Raw genomic sequence first — 21,222 nt, forward strand, 5'->3', positions numbered from 1 at the left:
AACTCTTCTTATAAAAGTAGGACATTATAAAGGATTTGTTACCAAAGAAAAATTAATCAGCTTTCATGTAAACTTGATGCCTGTTGTTATGTCCCTTACTTAGATGCCTGTCCACTTCAGGTTGTTTGTTAGAAATGCCTGTGGCTGACAGAAAGATTAACCTAAATAATTATATAACCCCATAGATACGATTATCTCTACTGCAGCCCCTAGTAATCTATCAATACATACCAACTCTTGCCAGTTGTGATCTCTCTGGCAGATTATGAGTTATGGTAGTTCAATATTAGTTCCCTGAAAAATGTAGGTACGTTTATCAATCTGGATATGTCTGTGAGAATGTTATTCAGCGAATTTCATTTGTCATATGTATCATGTTGAAGAACAGTAATTGCTGTACCGATCATTGAGAATCTAAAGATTTCCAAAGGAAGCAAGAAAATCAAACTTAGTAAATACATAATCTTAATTTTTTTCATATAGTTTTTAAGTTCACTTAAGGGGAAGGACTCTATTATGAGTTAATTAAGGTGCTTACATGGCTACTTTTTCCACAGCTGAGAAAGTTTGTATTAAGAATTTTTACAGTGTTTCATACAGTACATTTAAGAAGAAAGTCATTGCCACGGGAATCAACGAAGAGTAATAGGGTATCTTACGTCTGAGTAGGTCGAGAACCACTTCTCTGTGGCAGCACTGTCCAGTAGAACTTCCTGTGATCATGCTGTACATTAGGGCAGCCACTTGTTATCTGTGGCTATCAGGCACTTGAAATATGGTTACTGTGACTGAGGAGCTGACTTTTTAATTTTAATGGCCGCATGTGTCTAGTGGCTGTGATATTGGACTGTGTAGCTGTCGTTTGGGTGATAGTTTAATAGCAGAAAAACAGGGGCGAGAGAAAAAAAGGGGAAGACTTTAACAGCTGAGTTGTTTCTTAGGTTTGAATGCCTTGGGGATTTTGAAAAAACAAAAACGGCCCTATCTTAGAGGATAATTTTTGTCCTTTAAGTTTTACTACTTTGTTAAAAACTCTTTTAGTGAAGACCAGCAGTCATAGACACAGTCTGTTTTTCATCACTGTACATTCCTAGAAATACTTTAATGTAGAAATACTTTAATGTGGATCTCATTTTTCTATTAGAATTATGTTTCTGGGGGAAAAAAAGGACATAGCAGCTAAAAGAGCATCAATATATGTGACTGGCCTGTGTCACAAAAAATATAAACTGTTGATAATTTGAAATAATAGAACATATGCCCAGGTCCCATAAAAAGTAGATCTAAGTGAAACTGTATATAAGTTCTTCAGTTGTATAGTAGAGTACATAAAATTTGCTACTAAAATTAATAGCAATTAATTTTAGAATCTAGAATTAATGGTAGAATCTGGAATGCTTTTTGAATACTTAAGTCAGTAACTCAGGTCTTAACCAAAAAATAACCAAAATCATAAAAAAGGGGAGACAGAAGTTTGAAGGAACCTTGTTTATCTCTTTCTAAATTTCTTTCTGGCTGTTATAGATAAGCACTCAAAGTCAAATACCAGCGATCATTCAGATGCTTGGTTATGTGCCCGCTGTACGCTGGACTCTGTCGTTGTGGACTGGATGGGGGCGGGGGGGGGAGGGAAGGTCATCACTGCCTTGATTGGACAGTGGCCTCTGTAGCCCCAGACTGGGGTAAGGGAGCAGACAGCATGCACGCAGTCATAGCGCAGTCGGGCAAGTGCCGATGGAGCACGGAACAGAAAGGCCGGAGCGCCAGCTTGGCGTTAGGGAAGGCGAAAGCCGTTTTTAGGTGGCCATTGATTAGACTTTTCAGAATGGGAGTTTGCCTGCACGTTGTGCAGCGGAAGGTAGGTTAAAATGGTCGCGGGATTTCATGGTAGCTGTATGTTTATTGATCACTAGGGAAAGGATTACCTCTGAAGATGTCAATACTGTTAGGAAAGGTGACTGTTTAAGTCCACTGTGCTGTTAAATGTGAGGTACTGAATCCCAGTCACTCTAGAGGCCTGCATCTTAGAAATTACTGGAAGGTTTTCAAAATTCTTGGAACATTCAATTTGTACGTATCGTGGATGAATTGTTGAACATAAACGCACAAAAGGGTGATAAGAATGAACATGGAAATCTAAATTAAATATTATTGATCAAAGATAGTGCCAAGATTTAAGTTGGTGAAAGATGGGAACTGTCCTCATTTTCAGCTAGAAAACTGATGACCTCAAAAGATAGATTAGGAATCATCGAGTGTTGATAGACAATTCTAGTTTGCTAAAGTACATGTGAAGTTAATTTTACCGAAGTAAAATTGCTCTCAAATCTTTTTTAATGGAGTTTTAATCCTACTAACCGTCTATACTATATATAAAAAACACTGACTAATAATAGGACACATTTATCTATAACTTTGATTTATGTGATTATAGATTTCTGAAGTAGGGAATATCTTTGAAATAGAATGTTAAATATTTTTCATTTCTGTTTATTTAAGATGCAGAAGATAAGTGTATCATAGAAGGCCACAACTGTACATTTGTTCGCGACTTCAATAGAATTAAACCTTCAGGAAACGCAGAAACACTAGGTAGGTGTTTTCTTTTTCTTTGTTTCTTTTTGGACTGAAACAGACTTTCTTATTATTTTCCTTGTTTTATTTTCTTACAGAATTACTACTGAAAGAATTTTTTGAATATTTTGGAAATTTCGCATTCAATAAAAATTCCATTAATATTCGACAGGTAAATACTGTTTCAATGTTTGGTTATTAGGTATATGGTCTTCTACTGCACTAATATTTAACGAGTTTAGTTTTCAAAGCACTGTAACAAATGTCATTGCATGTCACCTCTATGGTGATAGAGAGTAATAAGAAAACTGATGCCCTAGTGGAGCTACATGACTTGGCTAAGATCAGTCATCTAGTGTCTGGAGGAGCAAAGGCCACCTCTTTTCAACATCTGCCTTTGTCACTTTGCCAAGTAACTTTGTGTCACTTACTACTAATACTGTGTCCTTGAAAATGTGGAATATATTCTGAAAGTTTTTTAGAAAGCATGATTTTACATACAGTTCTCTTTAAACTGGATTTGGGTTTCTATGAAAGAAACAGAATACCTAGTCCCAAAGATAGATTTTAATGATTCCCTCAGTTTGAGCCCTTAGGGTTTAAATTACTTAGGCAAGTGAATTATGATTTGGGTTCATCTGAGTAGCTGGGATGACAGACATTTTCCATAAAGAGAATCTATCAGAGTAAACCCTGAGCAAAACTTGTTTGCACGTGGGAGATACTTGAGATGGCGCTCCGGGTCTGTTCTGCTCAGCATGTGGGTGTCTGGTTACAGCCCTTAGAAGACTGGCTTCGTAAAACACACACTCAGATATTCTGTTTTTGTTTCTTCACCTCTCCTTTTTTCATTCTTCCCTAACCCTTATCCTGCTCATGGAGATCTTGTTTTTAACAAATAAAAAAGAAAGAAAGTGTGGGGTTGGGAGAGGGTAGAGGCACAGAGCTCTGGACTGCAGTCTAGAAGGAAAAGGGCACGGAACATAGGGAGTTCTTCACCCTTTCTGTACCCTTACCCCTTAAGGTTCAGAGATGATGGTCAGGCAGGACCCTGCTGGGCAGTGGCTTGAGAGGGGTTAGGGAATTAACAGGGGCTGCTCGCATTGGAGACCTGACTACTGGTTTTGCAGTATCTGAGTCATATATGTGGTGTCATTTGGAAGAGGAAAAGATTATATAGGCTAGTGGATCGCTGATGTTTGTGTGACTCGTAGCTCTAGGTTTTCTTTTTATTTCTGTATCTTACCTGGCAGAGCCTTATTTAAGTTGGATCTTTAGGAATGTAGATGGGAAACGTCTAGTGTTTTTAAATGAATAATCCTTTGTTCCTTCTCTTCCTTTCTCATTTCATACTTGTGCAACATTAATTACTATATTTAATTTAAGGCTTCTGATTTTGTGTGCTTCTATTCCCACTGTAATAAGTATGTTTTTAGCAAGTTTCAAACATAACTGTATCTTATTTTCTGCCATTTTTCTGTTTCATATTTTTTTTCCTTCCCAGCTCTGTTCTGTTAGGTAAATGTTATGTTATTTTAAAAATACTTTTATTGGTTGACTCAGTCCAGACACCTCTCATCGGAGCAGTGACATCAGCATCCATAGTTCATAAAGCTAATTTATTTTTCTCTAAAGAATATTCATAAAACTACAGTGGAAAAAATCAGTCCGAAGTACACACACACATATACACTAACTCATAACATGCATATATACCCAGTCCCCTTGGGGAAGAAATTCTTTACTGTGTAAAACTAATGCTGGTATTTTATGCATTTTTGACGTTTTATTAAACCAAACAGTTTTTATATCTGAGCCCTTCATATATTTATACATCTTTTTCTTCCTTGTAATTATCTATAGGGAAGGGAACAAAACAAACCTGAATCTTCTCCACTGCACATTCAGAATCCTTTTGAAACTTCTCTCAACATTAGCAAAAATGTAAGTCAAAGTCAGCTGCAAAAATTTATAGATCTGGCCAGAGAAAGTGCCTGGATTTTACATCAGGAAGATAGAGATCGCCTTTCGCCATCAAATAATCAGCCCTGGGGGCTGGCAGCCCTGCTGCTACCTTCTGTAGCAAATAGTATGTCTCCTGCCAAGAAGAAAAAGAAGCCTGCAAGTGAAAGAATTAAAAACTTGTTGGAATCCATAAAAAGTAGCAGTACAGAAAATTCCACAGCCACCAATGGGTAAAGAGCAGTTAGTACTCAGGCATGATGGCTGCTCCTTTGCTTTCAGAACTGGTTTTATCCCATAAGATGATCTCTGGACTGCCTGGAAGAATGCTGTGAAATTCTGGCAGATCACACTTTGCTCCGATGTCTCTCTTTTCATGATCTTCTCATTGGGCCCCTTAAACTGGTCTGACATTCTGCGACGTTTTCCGTCTGAAAGCCAGTGGCACTGTATTAAAACGCTAGCCATGGGAACAGGTGAAAGAAGATTGGAATGTACTTCAGATAAAATATACAAAGCAAGTGGGAAAAATCAGTTTTACAATCAAACCATTGTTGAAATCTGCATCAGTCTCTGGGTGTAAATCATTTAGAAGGACTTCTAGGTATGTACATACGTAGGCAATGAATACAATAAAGCTGCAGAATTTGGTAGTACTCTTTATTTTTGTATTCTTCAAAGTACTCTTATTCACATATAAATAAAAACAGATCGGTACTGATTTCCAAAAATGTTCATGTTTTTAGAACAGATGAATGCAGACACTTCAATTACTGCATTCTACGTATTCTAAGCCAAATATATGAAAATATTGGTACACTGTATTTAAAAATATTATTTAGTTAATTTTTCTATTTTCAAAAATAAAATCCTTTTTTTACTAGTATGTGATATTGCCAATATTCCTTCACTTCTCTTTTAAGAATTCCTTTCTCCCTGTGGGGAATAGGTACATATTGAAATATTATTTCCATTACATTCCCTGTAGAGTAACTTTCAGTTTATGCAGCAAATATAGTGTTGGAAAATACACACTTGAGCCAGCTGACTTCACGGTGAATTACTCAGCCGCTTTGGGCCCCAGTTTTCTCTTCCGTTAAATGGGGACGATAATAGTGCCTTCTTCACCAGATGGCTGTGAAGGTTAGGTGAGGCCCATAGGAAAGTGCAAGGTCACGGGCCTGGCACTTAGCACATGTTTGTAATGTTTGTGGTATATAATTATTATTCTTGCTACTCAGAATACAGATGTAGCATTTGTACTGGTTTTCAAAATAGTTTCCCATCTAAATTTTAGGTCAGAAACGATAATGAGCTCTGCTTGGGGCATTATGGGAAACTCATTAATAGAATTGTCATGAAGCAAGTAAGTTCTATATCCATGTGCCGTGCTATTTGATTTCACATCTGAAACCAACAAACAGGCATCAGTGTTCTTCTATACAGGCGGTGTCCTTAAATTAAAAGCCGTTTTTCATGTTTTTTAATTAGGTTAATTCTGTTGGGCCGGAAATCTGTATTGACAGTTAAAAAGAGGTTTAAAAAGCATAAATATTTAATAAGAGTTTCTAAATGAAATGATTTTTTTTTTCTGTTCACAGATATTTGATTGGACATTTTCATTTTTTGGTTGGTGTTAAGTCTAAAATGGTCATTTAAGCACATAAAGTATGTATATGTGTTAGCACTTCTTTTCTTTTTTGTAATTTATAGAATAACTTTGACACTCTAGGTCTGTTTTACTTTTCAGAATGAGGTTTAATTATGGGATGAGTTTTAATCTACACTGATTTTTTTTTTAAATTTATTTTTGGCTGTGTTGGGTCTTCATTGCTGCGCACGGGCTTTCTTTAGTTGCAGCGAGCGGGGGCTACTCTTCGTTGCGGTGTGCAGGCTTCTCATTGCGGTGGCTTCTCTTGTTGTGGAGCACGGGCTCTAGGCCCGCGGGCTTCAGTAGTTGCGGCACGTGGGCTCAGTAGTTGTGGCTCGCGGGCTCTAGAGCGCAGGCTCAGTAGTTGTGGCGCACAGGCTTAGTTGCTCCGCGGCATGTGGGATCTTCCCGGACCAGGGATTGAACCTGTGTCCCCTGCATTGGCAGGAGGATTCTTAACCATTGTGCCACCAGGGAAGTCCCTACACTAATCTTTTAACCTGAAGTTTTCATTCCAGTGAACTGCATATGACTACAAACAAATTTATTATGTTTTGTTATAAGTTCATTGTATCACTTACCAAATTTTTAAAAGATATTTTTTATTACATCTTAGGGGATAATCAGCAGTTATTTGTCATTGCCATTTCTTAGTTAAAGCTAATTGCAGCAATAAAGGTAAGGAAAATTTTTCAAGGTTTTTCTTTTCTAGCTGTTATGAGGCTTTCATCCACTAACTCTCATGAACAATGAGTTTTATTCTCTGTGTGAAAGTGATTTTGATGTGAGCCTATCTGGATCAGATTGATTTCAGTATACATCATTCCTGATTTTATAGCCCACTAGTCTAATTCCTGGAGTTATTACCGGTTTTTAGGAAATCAGAGAATTGTCCAGACGTTCTAGGAAAACAACGTATAATCTGTCTCATTCACAAACCTTCAGTCATCATAGAGAGGAAGAGAGGATAAAAACAGTTGCAGTTGGACTTTCTTCCTGCTATCATTCACTACTTAGCTCTTTGTTTTGCTCTAGGGTAGGACCAGAATTAGACTGTTTCAAGTCACTTCATGTTCCTAGAAATCACTTGGCCTTAGACATACAGCTCTATTCAATTCCTTACAGCCTGCTGCTGCCGTAGCAGGCACACGCCACATTTACATGTATAATTTAAACCTGCACGGAGAACATCTGCAGCAAAACCAGCAGAAAGAGCCACCAAGCGGTCGCAGCACGTCCGGGCAGTAGCTGTCTTGTCCTCTCTCCAGAGTTTGGTGTTCAGTTGCTGAGTAGCTGTCCTAATGTCTCGGTTCAGCCCCTTCAGGAACCGTCGTGGGAGGGAAACACGCAAAACGCTGTAGCGAGGAAGAAACCGTTTCTACCAGAGATGCTCAGGAGAGGCCGATGTTCGTCGAGTAGAGTGGGGTAGGCTCCAAGGCACTGTGATCCCTGTAGACGGAAGGAGGGGCCGTAGGGGTGACCGTTCTGGGAGCAGAGGGCAGTGTAAATGGGAGTCAGGGAGGCACAGCGCGCTGGGAGTGCGGGCCGGCCGGCCGGCGGGGGTGGGGTTTTTGCTGTGATGCTCAGAGAGTCGAGGCTGAGCGAGGTGGTGAAGGACAGCGAGTTAAGGAGGTTGAGTTTATTTTCAGCGGTAAAGCATTGAAGGTTTCTGTGTACGAGAGCAACAAAAGTTAAAGCAGTGCTTTAGATGATTCATCTGTTGATACCGAGTAGTTATCAAGCGCTGTTCCTTTCTTCTTAGCAAATTTGAGTACCTTAGGTTCCATCATTGAGTCAGATAAAATTTGGCTGTTAAATTTTCCACACAGGTCCAGAAGCTGACTCTCATATACCTCACAAGAGTATTTAACAAGAAGGCAAAGTTTAAGTGGCTTAAAGCCGTCATCAGGAAATATCATCAGGTCATGGTATGTAATTTTATGTAAAGCCTTCCTAATGAGAAATTCTTTGCAGTATATACTTGGAAAGGAGTGAAAACATGATCAGAAGTCACTTTTCACCTTGGGATGATGTTGGAAAATTTATTTTAAATACTTGAAAGGCTTATTTTAGTTTCCATGCTGAGTTCAATTTCTTGTGGATACATATTCCAACGAATATAAACATTACAGTGTTCCTCTGGAATTCCCATGGAGTAACTCCCAGAAAATGTCTATTTTAGATGGAATCTTTAATCTGAAATATCTATGATACAGGATATATAAATCACCACAAACTATTTTAAAAATACACTATTTATATTTCAAATGTGATCTCTTATGTTATCTGTGTGTATGTGTATCCACCCAACTTTAAGTGCTCAGTGGAGTCAAAACTAGATTAAAGGCATTATTCACTTTTTCTGTCTCCTTTCAGATGAATACATTTAAACTTTTTTTTTTTTTTTCACGGCAAAGTTTCTAATCTTTTAGGATGGGGCACTGAGATGTTGTAAAGAGAGTATTGGAAAGATGGGATTTGAAACAGTAAATGTTACACTGTGAAGAATACATAGTATGGTAAAATACCTAATTTGGAATAGAGCAAGTCCAACTTAATGAAAAATATAAATTATAAATGATATTTTCTGGGTTTATTTTGAAGTATGACACATTGAAAACTTACTATAATGGATGCCATCAAATAAAATGGAGCAAGTTAATGAAAGATTACAAATTAGGTTTGTGTTATGTTCTGTGTCACCAAAATTCATTAAGGTGTCAGGTACAATGGAAGTCATACATTTTGAAGCTTCCTATTACAGAGTTACTGGTACTTGGCTTAGATTAATGGAGCCTAATGATTAGAGTTTTAATTAATCTTTGCTGAACTTACACATGGGCTCAGAGAGTGGTGTGAAATAACATTAACATCGCTTTGTCTCAAAAACTGAGTAAAAGGTGGATTATGAAGCTGGCTGATGTCTTGCAGTGGAATTTGAAACTCAAAGCCTGATTTTTTTTTTTTTTTTACTTAATGTGAGATGTGTATTATAATTCTATAGATACGCCTGTCAGTATAAAACTAGCACAAGCTTCACCTGTTTTTCTTCTTTAGCAATTAATTTTGGTGATTTTAGAAGGATTGTTTGTTTATGATTTTTTATGTGATAATGTCCCCTGTTCCCCCAGTTCTCTAATCAAACCTAAAGTAAGCATCTTTGGCATTTCCCTGCTTGATTCCTGGCATCACTGGTTGTAAAGCTCAGTTACCAGGACCGAGTGGTCTTCTTCAGCTTTATATAATTGAGTTTTTTAAAAAGAGGATTACAGCATTTTTTGTATATTTTTTATTTGATCAAAATATTTTTATATTTTGATTTCTTTCTTTTTTAAAAAAGTGATGACTAGAATAACAGCGAGCAGTGGCATTTCACTTAGCTGTTGTTAAGTGGTAAGATGGGTTCAAATAAACACATTTTTCATATAACACTCATTTCCAGAGCTTCATCCTCATCTCTGGACGTAGGACTGTCAAGTGATTATTTTAGCCCCACCTCTAGAACTTCATCATTATTGTGCACTGGACTTTGTGCTTTACTTCCCATTCAACCTGTTTTGTTTATTTATTTATATTTATTTATTTATTTATTTAGGCTGCGCTGGGTCTTCACTGCGGCACGCGGGCTGTTCGTTGCAGGATTCTCTCTAGTTGTGGTGCACGGGCTCAGTAGTTGAGATGTGCGGGCTCCAGAGTGCGCAGGCTTAGTTGCTCCACGGCATGTGGGATATTAGTTCCCCAGCCAGGGGTCGAACCCATGTCCCCTGCATTGGAAGGCGGATTCTTAACCACTGGACCACCTGGAAAGTCCCTCAACCTGTTTTAAATTAAAATTATTTTCTTCCTCAAAACTGGCTAACTTCATAATTGGCCCATTTCTGTTGTTGCTATCATTATTCTCTGCCACCATAGCTCAGACTCTGGGATCCTTTTAGACTCCTTTTTTTTTCACCTTGTTTAATTAATCTCTCTACTTCTGTTGCCATTAGCTTAGTTTATGTCATTATCTCTCTTCTAATGTACTACAATAATGTATTAGCTAGTTTCCCACCCCACTGTTTTCCCTCTTCTGTGTACCCATGTAAACCATCAATTTTCAAAGGAATAGGAGTCAAAGTACCTTTTATGGTAAATTAATATTAAATTATATGTGTTTATTTATTGCAATTCTAAAGATACCTTGGAATTGTACAGAGCTTTAAGGTCATTCTAAATATCAGGTGTACAAAACAGATACCAATTGAAGGTTCTAATTAGTAAAAAGCACTGGATTTTTTCTGTAACATCAAAATGTTTTCTGTTTATAAACTCCACTGACTTCTGAAAGTTTTCAAACTTCTCTACTAATAACACTTAATCCCCCAAATACTGGTACAACAGAGTCATTCATTCAGTTAACATTTACCCATGATTGCTATGTACCAGACCCTCTAAATTGAGACATACCAAGAGACGGAAGGTTTGAATTGCTAGAAGAATCATTTTTGTTCTTGGATAGAAAGGCTTAGTGTAAGGGCAACAGTTTTGCCTACATATCAATTAATGATGATGCAGTCAATTAAAATTCTATAAGAATTTTTTGAAGAAACTTGAAAGTCATTGGAAGTGTATGAGGAAGAATAAACATACAAAAATAGGTAGGAGAAAAAATTTTTAAAAATTCAACAAATAACATTAAAATATAAGGCACGGTAATTAAAACAATACTACTGGTTTGAGATAGACAAACCAATGGAACAGTAACAGAAATATACTCAAGATATATAAGGGAATTTATAGTGATATGATAAAGGGCAGCATTTCAAATCAATAGAAAGATGGATTATTCAGTAAATAGTGTTGGGACAACAGGTAGCTATTGGAAAAAAAATAGTTTGATCCTAGTCTCACTCTAATACCCAAATAAATTCCAGGTGGGTTGGAATTTAAATGTGGAGGGGGAGAAAGTGAAATCATAAAGTACTAAAGAAACCCTGGATGAATGTTATGAACTCGGGATAGGGAAGGGTGCCTTTTCAAGTATGACATGCGTTTATAAAAGAATATATTGATAAATTTGACTACTTTAAAATGGAAAGCTATGCCACAAAACAGCCATAAACAAAATTCTGATACTAATGGAAAAAGGGCCAATTTTTCTAATAATGAGCTCCACAAATGTATAAGTAATAGGCAAAACAAAGCTATATCATAGAAGCAATTAAAATGGACAAGTAAACAATAAAGATGGTCAAGCTTACTGATAATTATATAAAACATTATTACGGAGAATTTTGAAGCCAGGCAAAAGTAAACTGAAAAGTATAATGAGCTTGCATAAATCCATCACCTGTTTCAATAATTAACTCATGGCAAATTTGCTTTAATCTATAACCCATTTACTTACCCAATCTGTATCATTTTAAGCATATTTCAGTCATTCTATCATTTTATCTGTAAATATGTCAGTTACTGCCAAAAGATAAGAGCTTTTTTCTAACATAATCACAAATCATTATTAAACCTAAGAAGAACAAACAAAACAATAATTCTCTAGTATCTTCATATCTACTTAGAGTTCAAGTTTCCAATTGTCTTATGGATGTCACAGTTGTTTTTTCCCAAGACTGTTTGTTTGAATCGTGATCCAGTTACGTACGGTCCCCATGTTGTGATTGGTTGACCTGTTTCTGAAGTCTCTTGAATTCTTAGGTTTACACTTCATCTCTTTTTTTCTTTTGCGATTTATTGAAGATATGGGGTTATCTGTCTTAGGGAGTTTCCCACAACATGGATGGTGCTGATTTTGTTGGCGCATATGATTCTGTGCTGTGGAGTTGTTCAACATTAATGACATAAAAATATCAGTTTTAGAAAACTTTCAATCATGTTCTTTCCTGTTTTTTTCTATCTTTGTCTCTTCATTGTGGGTATTTCTAACCTATATTACAGCTTATCAATTTTTTTCTTTAGAGGTGTCTAATTTTTTAAACCCATTCATTCAATTCTCAATTTCGGTAGGGTTTTTTTTTTTTTTTTTTTTTCAGTTCTAGAATTTCCATCTGGTGATTGATTATCTGGTCTGCTTCTGTGTTTCGTGATGCTGACTTCTAGGATGCCTGACTGGTGGTGGTTTGTGTGTTGACATTGTATGTGGAAAATAGATTCCTTGAGGGAGGGTGATGTTGATTTCCCTTCAGAATGGATTTATTTTTACTTCTGGAAGGTGGGTGGAAGTACATATGATCCTGGATCACTGTGGTCCAGAAGGGGCTTGAGATTTTGAAATTGGATTCAGTTCCAGATTCTAGCCTCGCCCAAAGCCAGGAGGGCTCAGCGGGGCCCCTTCTCCTCGTTAGGTCCTGAGCTCCCTTTCCCTGCGATCCTTCTGAAAGCCCTGCTCAGCTCCGATTGCCTCATCCGCAGACATCCCTGTGAGGAAAGCGGTCCCACGTGCTAGGCTCACCTAGTGTAGGTCTGCGTCTCTGCAGTCCTGTAGGTTTTCACTGCCTTGATAGCGTTTGGATGCTTTCAAGCAACTTTTTGTCTTGCCCAGCTGCAAAGACAGCTGAGAGAGAGAGAGAGAGAGAGAGAGTTGGTATGTACTGCCTAGACTGCCATTACTGGAAGCCACTGAGTTCTTTTTGATTCCAGCTTCTGATCCCATATGTGTGTGTGTGTATATATATATTTTTTTTTTTTTTTAATTTTATAGGAATGATGTATACTGTTCATTTAGTTTACTTCCTTCTAAGGGGCTTTCACATGATGGCTCAGTTGCCGAAAAGCCTTGGTTGGGCTTTACCTCGCAGTGCGGACACCTGGCTGGAGTGAAAGCCTAGCTCACCCTTGAGGAAACAGGGTTCTGCAGGTGTTGTTCTGTGCTCGGCTTCAGAAATCAGAAATTTCCAGTTTTTATTTCTGGATTGTGATTTCCTCATAGAGGATTTTGTCCATGCCAATTGAAAGTTTAAATTTATGCCATGTGTGAATGAGTGGCAAAGCGCCCAAATAAGAATGGGAAAAATATCTTCTTTTTCCAGCCATGTTCAGACACCTCAAACAACTGTGAAATACAATTTTTCTTCCAGTTTTCCAAAATATTTATCTGGGCTGAGACCAAGAATGAAAGCATTTTAGGCCAAAAAGCTCCTTGGAAATTTTATGATTTATAATAGAGTTCCCTTTTGAATTTTAGGCATATGTTATTAGAGTATCTTATTTATGAACACAAGATTTTAGTGCATTTTTACATCAGTGAAATAACTCGTGTTTCTTTTCTATATTATGAGTTATTTTTCTAATATTTAACTTTCATATTTGTAGTTTTTCGGCTATATTATCAGCCTATATTTGTTTAGGTAACAGGTAGCGATTAAAAATAGCTATCATAATTTTGAGTTAGTTTTCAACTTATAATTTGCTACATGTATTCTAGCATTGCCATATTGCCAGAAACCTTAATTCAAGTCTCTAAATATTTAATAAAATCATTTTGAAAACTGAAATTATTTGGTGTTTTTATCTTGGTTGCTCTGAACAAAGCCAGTACTTCAAACTTCTCCTCGCCGCTTCAGGGTGAAAATTGTGTTAAGTAGTATTTGAATTTAAATGTGGTTTAAAATATTTCTTAATTCTAAAGCCCTCTGTAGTTTCCGTTTTCTAAGCAATATTAGCTATATTTGATCTTCTAGATGAAGAAAGATTTGACTGTGATTAAATATGTACAGTACCATCCTGGAATAAATCTTATTCATAGATTAATAAAATATGTGCAGCGTGATTTAGGAGAAAATATTTTAGGCCATTAAATTTAGTTACATAAGCTACAGTATGTTTTAAATTCTGTGCAATGAAATCTGTTTTGCTTTAAAAATAAAAAGTTCATTGCACTGGAAAATGTGGAGTATTTGTTTTCTAAGACCATCAAAAGCATACCCGGTCACATATGTAGGAAAATTTTGAAATACTAGTTTTAGCCTATCAATTTAATGGCGTTTGTTATGATGGTCTGATTTTCTTATCTGTACTTAAAAGCCTTAAGAACACTCTTAATACTTGATTTGGTCACATTTCTTATAGTACATCGGTTTGAATGCAGTTCTTTTCTCTGATATGGAATAAGTATAGGACCTAGCACAGTGCCTGGCACATATTTGGTAATCGATAAACATTGCTTTCTTTCCCTTATCCCACCCCCATTCTTAGCCCATGATTTTAAAGGTATTACGAAATAAAAATAGTACTAGGAAAAATTTAAGAGCTCAGCTTCCATTTAAAAATTTTAAACTTCTTTGTCTAAAAGAAGGGTTCAAAATTAATGCATGGTGTTGTAGGCAGGGTTCTATGATGGCCCCAAGATTCCCACCCTCTGGAGGACACACCCTGTGTAACCCCCTCTCCTTGAGTGTGATCAGACCTGTGAGTCACTCCCTTGATTGGGTTGTGTTACATGGCGAAGGTGATGGTTGAATCATTCTGTGATTATTACCTGATATGACTCCTTAGCAGACTGGAGAGAGAAATTTCTGCTGGCTTCGAAGAAGTAAGCTGCCTCATTGTGGATGGCCATGTGGCTGGGACCTGAGGGTGGCTTCTAAGAGCTGAGAGCAATCCCCACCAACAGCCAGCAAGCAATCAGGGACCTTGGTCCCAACCACAAGGAAACTGTGAGATAATAAACAAATGTAGGGGCTTTTAAGAGCATCCTGAGCATAGGTGAGATGACACCTTGGCCAACACATCGATTTTAGCCCTCTAAGACTGAGTAGAGGACCAGTTAAATCGATTTCTGACTCAAGCCACAGAAACTGAGAAAATCAGTGTATATTGCTTTAAGCTGCTAAGTTCGTGGGAGTTTGTTATGCAGTAATAGAAAATCAATACATTAGGGAAAACCTCCTTTGTGAAAGTTAAATCATTGTTTATTCACTTTTCAGTGTGAATATCTTTGTTCAGGACCGGCAGTCAGAGGATGAAGATTGATGTGAGTAATCATCCTCATCAGCAAACAATCCAAGGTTATAGCTGTGGTGTGAATAAAGGCCCCAACTATGTCTGTGTTCTAATCCCAGAAACTGAGCATGTCACTTTACATGGCTAGAGGGACTTTGTGGGTGTGATTAAGTTAAAGGCCCTGAGATGGGGAGATTATTCTGGATTTTCCAAGTGGCCGCAATATAATCATAAGGGTCAGTAGGAGGAAAGAAGATGTGATGAGGGATTCAGAGGTCAGGTGGAGAAGTATTTGAAGATGCTGCACTGCTGTTTTTGACGATGGAAGAAGGGCATGAACCAAGGCCTGTGGGCAGCCTCTGGAGGCCAGAAAAGGCAAGGAAACAGATTCTCCATGAGGAAGCAGCCCTGCTGACACCCTGATTTTAGGACTCTGACTCCAGAACTGTAAGTTAAGAAACCTGTGGTGTCTTAAGCCACTACATTTGTGGTAATTTGTGCAGCAGTAGGAAAATAGTACACAAGATATCTGAGAGAAGCCTGTCACATCAAAGAAACCAAAACAGTGATTCGTAGGGCACAAACTATACAGGACAAAGAACACCTCAAAGATAAAAACTTTAGTAGTTGTTTTTTGGGGGTTCTAGGATTGAGACCTCCTAGTCTGCCATCTTGCTAATGTCCTATGTATATCTTCTTCATTACATTCTTATTATCTACTTACAGCTTTATATACTTTATATATATTCTTTTTTTTCAACTTTATTACATATTTTATTAAAACTGAGAGGACATTTAATGTAAGTTGTACCCAAAATGCTATCATTCAAAATCTTAAGACACCAACAATTGTAAAATGGATCTGCATTTCAGAAATGTTAAAATGTGTGTGTATGGGGGTAGGGGGTGGAGATCAGGGAGAGGCATCTTAGAATCAATGCAATGCAGCAGATACCTCCAAATTCCTTTGCCAAGTGATTGTAAAAACTTTCCCTCCTACCAGAAATACAAAAATTCAAAATTTCCACATCGCTACAAAAACTTAGAGAGTTTGATGATACGGCTTAAAAAGAAAAAACCCTGCAGTTCCCTAAGCATATTTTCAAAATATTTATAGTTAATTTGTGTTCCCTCTAGTGTAAATTGCTGTTGCCATTTTTCTACTCAGTTTTGTCTTTTCCCTATTAATTTTAAGAGCTTTTTATATATTCTAGCTTTATTCATTGTGAATATTGTCTGTCATATTCTGGATTGGTTTTGTAATTATTTTTTACATTTTTCTAATTATCTCTTTCTTCACCAAATCAACTCTTTTATTAAGTTTTATAACCAGTCTTCACATCTTATAGGTGTTTCATCCCTGTTCTTCTTATTCAAAATTGTCCTGCCTATTCTGGGCTTCAACATTTCTTTGTGAATATTAGGATCTGTTTGTCAAGTTTTTTGAACAAAAATCTTTGAAATTATATTGATTGTATAGATTAACCTTCAACATTTCCATCTTTATTATAGTGCATTTTCCCATCCATGAACGTGGTATACCTCTCCAACTGGTCTTTCTTTATATCCTTCAATAAAGTATGAAATTTGTCCTCATAAAGCATTTGCAGATCTTTTGTTAGATTTATTCTATGGAATATTATTTTTTGTTAGCTACTTGGAGTAAGACATTAAAACTACATTTCCTAACTTATTGTTGGTGGTGTTCAAATACACTAATTTTATTTGACTTTGTATCCATAATTTAAAAAAAAAACAAATAGCTTGCCTAGATGGTCTCTTAATTTTCTTATGTAGATAATCATATCAAATGCAAATGTTTCTTCAAGGAATTTCCCTATTATTTCTAGTTTGCTAACATTTTTTTTAAACATCTTTATTGGAGTACAATGGTGTGTTAGTTTCTGCTTTATAACAAAGTGAATCAGCTATACATATACATATATCCCCGTATCCCCTCCCTCTTGTGTCTCCCTCCCACCTTCCCTATCCCACCCCTCTAGATGGTCACAAAGCACCGAGCTGATCTCCCTGTGCTACTTGGCTGCTTCCCACTAGCTATCTGTTTTTCATTTGGTAGTGTATATATGTCCGTGTCACTCTCTCACTTTCTCCCAGCTTACCCTTTCCCCTCCCTGTGTCCTCAACTCCATTCTCTATGTCTGCGTCTTTATTCCTGTCCTGCCACTAGGTTCTTCAGAACCTTTTTTTCTTAGATTCCGTATATATGTGTTAGCATATGGTATTTGTTTTCCTCTTTCTGACTTACTTCACTCTGTATGACAGACTCTAGGTCCATCCACCTCACTACAAATAACTCAATTTCATTTCATTTTATGGCTGAGTAATATTCCATTGTATATATGTGCCACATCTTCTTTATCCATTCATCTGTCAATGGACACGTAGGTTGCTTCCATGTCCTGGCTATTGTAAATAGAGCTGCAATGAACATTGTGGTACATGACTCTTTTTGAATTATGGTTTTCTCAGGGTATATGCCCAGTAGTGGGATTGCTGGGTCGTATGGTAGTTCTATTTTTCGTTTTTTTAAGGAACCTCCATACTGTTCTCCATAGTGGCTGTATCAATTTACATTCCCACCAACAGTGCAAGAGGGTTCCCTTTTCTCCACATCCTCTCCAGCATTTATTGTTTGTAGATTTTTTGATGATGGCCATTCTGACTGGTGTGAGGTGATACCTCATTGTAGTTTTGATTTGCATTTCTCTAGTGATTAGTGATGTTGAGCATCCTTTCATGTGTTTGTTGGCAATCTGTATATCTTCTTTGGAGAAATGTCTATTTAGGTCTTCTGCCCAGTTTTGGATTGGGCTGTTTGGTTTTTTGATGTTGAGTTGCATGAGCTGCTTGTAAATTTTGGAGATTAATCCTTTGTCAGTTGCTTCATTTGTAAATATTTTCTCCCATTCTGAGGGTTGTCTTTTCGTCTTGTTTATATTTTCCTTTGCTGTGCAAAAGCTTTTAAGTTTCATGAGGTCCCATGTGTTTATTTTTGTTTTTATTTTCATTTCTCTAGGAGGTGGGTCAAAAAGGATCTTGCTGTGATTTATGTCATAGAGTGTTCTGCCTATGTTTTCCTCTAAGAGTTCTATAGTGTCTGATCTTACATTTAGGTCTTTAATCCATTTTGAGTTTATTTTTGTGTATGGTGTTAGGGAGTGTTCTAATTTCATTCTTTTATATGTAGCTGTCCAGTTTTCCCAGCACCACGTATTGAAGAGGCTGTCTTTTCTCCATTGTATATTCTTACCTCCTTTATCAAAAATAAGGTGACCATAGGTGTGTGGGTTTATCTCTGGGCTTTCTATCCTGTTGCATGGATCTGTATTTCTGTTTTTGTGCCAGTACCATACTGTCTTGATTACTGTAGCTTTGTAGTATAGTCTGAAGTCAGGCAGCCTGATTCCTCCAGCTCTGTTTTTCTTTCTCAAGATTGCTTTGGCTATTCGGGGTCTTTTGTGTTTCCATACAAATTGTGAAATTTTTTGTTCTAGTTCTGTGAAAAATGCCAGTGGTAGTTTGATAGAGATTGCATTGAATCTATAGATTGCTTTGGGTAGTATAGTCATTTTCACAATGTTGATTCTTCCAATCTAAGAACATGGTATATCTCTCCATCTGTTTGTACCATCTTTAATTTCTTTCATCAGTGTCTTATAGTTTTCTGCATACAGGTCTTTTGTCTCCTTAGGTAGGTTTATTCCTAGGTATTTTATTCTTTGTGTTGCAGTGGTAAATGGAAGTGTTTCTTTAATTTCTCTTTCAGATTTTTCATCATTACTGTATAGGAATGCAAGAGATTGCTGTGAATTAATTTTGTATCCTGCTACTTTACCAAATTCATTCATTAGCTCTAGTAGTTTTCTGGTAGCATCTTTAGGATTCTCTATGTATAGTATCATGTTATCTGCAAACAGTGACAGCTTTACTTCTTTTCCGATTTGGATTCCTTTTATTTCTTTTTCTTCTCTGATTGCTGTGGCTAAAACTTCCAAAACTATGTTGAATAATAGTGGTGAGAGTAGATATCCTTGTCTTGTTCCTGATCTTAGAGGAAATGGTTTCAGTTCTTCAACATTGAGAACGATGTTGGCTGTGGGTTTATCATATATGGCCTTTATTATGTTGAGGTAGGTTCCCTCTATGCCTACTTTCTGGAGGGTTTTTATCATAAATGGGTGTTGAATTTTGTCAAAAGCTTTTGCTGCATCTATTGAGATGGTAATATGGTTTTTCTCCTTCAATTTGTTAATATGGTTTATCACATTGATTGATTTGCCTATACTGAAGAATCCTTGCATTCCTGGGATAAACCCCATTTAATCATGGGGTATGATCCTTTTAATGTGCTGTTGGATTCTGTTTGCTAGTATTTTGTTGAGGATTTTTACATCTATGTTCATCAGTGATATTGGCCTGTAGTTTTCTTTCTTTGTGACATCTTTGTCTGGTTTTGGTTTCAGGGTGATGGTGGGCTCGTAGAATGAGTTTGGGAGTGTTCCTCCCTCTGCTATATTTTGGAAGAGTTTCAGAAGGATAGATGTTAGTTCTTCTCTAAATGTTTGATAGAATTCGCCTGTGAAGCCCTCTGGTCCTGGGCTTTTGTTTGGTGGAAGATTTTTAATCACAGTTTCAATTTCAGTGCTTGTAATTGGTCTGTTTATATTTTCTATTTCTTCCTGGTTCAGTCTCAGAAGGTTGTGCTTGTCTAAGAATTTGTCCATTTCTTCCAGGTTGTCCATTTTATTCGCATACAGTTGCTTGTAGTAATCTCTAATGATTCTTTGTATTTCTGCAGCATCAGTTGTTACTTCTCCTTTTTCATTTCTAATTCTGTTGATTTGAGTCTTCTCCCTTTTTTTTTCTTGATGTGTCTGGCTAATGGTTTATCAATTTTGTTTATTTTCTCAAAGAACCAGCTTTTAATTTTATTGATTTTGCTATTGTTTCATTCATTTTTTTTTCATTTATTTCTGATCTGATCTTTATGATTTCTTTCCTTCTGCTAACTTCGGGTTGTTTTTGTTCTTCTTTCTCTAATTGCTTTAGGTGTAAGGTTAGATTGTTTATTTGAGATGTTTCTTGTTTCGTGAGGTAGATAGGATTGTATTGCTATAAACTTCCCTCTTAGAACTGCTTTTGCTGCATCCCATAGGTTTTGGGTCATCGTGTTTTCATTGTCATTTGTTTCTAGGTATTTTTTGATTTCCTCTTTAATTTCTTCAGTGATCTCTTGGTTATTTAGTAGTGTATTGTTTAGCCTTCATGTGTTTGTATTTTTTTACAGATTTTTTTCCTGTAATTGATATCTAGTCTCATAGCGTTGTGGTCAAAAAAGATACTTGATACGATTTCAATTTTTTAACATTTACCAAGGCTTGATTTGTGACCCAAGATATGATCTTTCCTGGAGAATGTTCCGTGAGCACTTGAGAAGAAAATGTATTCTGTTGCTTTTGGATGGAATGTCCTATAAATATCAATTAAGTCCATCTTGTTTAATGTATCATTTAAAGCTTGTGTTTCCTTATTTATTTTCATTTTGGGTGATCTATCCGTTGGTGAAAGTGGGGTGTTAAAGTCCCCTACTATGATTGTGTTACTGTTGATTTTCCTTTTTATGTCTGTTAGTATTTGTCTTATGTATTGAGGTGCTCCTATGTTGGGTGCATAAATATTTACAGTTGTTATAGCTTCTTCTTGGATTGATCCCTTGATCATTATGTAGTGTCTTTCTTTGTCTCTTGTAATAGTCTTTGTTTTAAAGTCTATTTTGTCTGATATGAGAATTGCTACTCCAGCTTTCGTTTGATTTCCATTTGTATGGAATATCTTTTTCCATCCCCTCACTTTCAGTCTGTATGTATCCCTAGGTCTGAAGTGGGTCTCTTGTAGACAGCATATATACAGGTCTTGTTTTTGTATCCATTCAGCCAGTCTGTGTCTTTTGGTGGGAGTATTTAATCCATTTACATTTAAGGTAATTATATGTATGTTCCTATTACCATATTCTTAATTGTTTTGGGTTTGTTTTTGTGGGTCTTTTCCTTCTCTTGTGTTTCCTGTCTAGAGAAGTT

The 21,222-nt window shown here is 36.7% G+C and overlaps 1 protein-coding gene across 3 annotated transcripts in view; it reads left to right on the plus strand.

Annotated features, from left to right (window-relative positions):
* Positions 1 to 15,145, plus strand: part of MTPAP (mitochondrial poly(A) polymerase) — a 38,921-nt gene extending 23,776 nt beyond the window's left edge. Inside the window, exons 7-12 of one of the 3 annotated variants that reach the window (XR_009699463.1) lie at positions 2,500 to 2,592; positions 2,673 to 2,746; positions 4,438 to 4,518; positions 7,503 to 7,612; positions 8,017 to 8,115; positions 15,106 to 15,145. Coding sequence is in view for 1 of the 3 variants with exons in the window: in XM_061181532.1 (XP_061037515.1) it covers positions 2,500 to 2,592; positions 2,673 to 2,746; positions 4,438 to 4,773 (503 nt within the window). In the remaining 2 variants the exon portion in view is untranslated. Of the gene's footprint in view, positions 1 to 2,499; positions 2,593 to 2,672; positions 2,747 to 4,437; positions 5,314 to 7,502; positions 7,613 to 8,016; positions 8,116 to 15,105 lie in introns of those variants that run through there. The other 2 variants (XR_009699462.1, XM_061181532.1) reach the window with 2 other exon arrangements.
* Positions 15,146 to 21,222: the final 6,077 nt, after the last annotated feature.

This window comes from Eubalaena glacialis, chromosome 2 (assembly GCF_028564815.1).
Source record: "Eubalaena glacialis isolate mEubGla1 chromosome 2, mEubGla1.1.hap2.+ XY, whole genome shotgun sequence".
NCBI lineage: Eukaryota > Metazoa > Chordata > Mammalia > Artiodactyla > Balaenidae > Eubalaena > Eubalaena glacialis.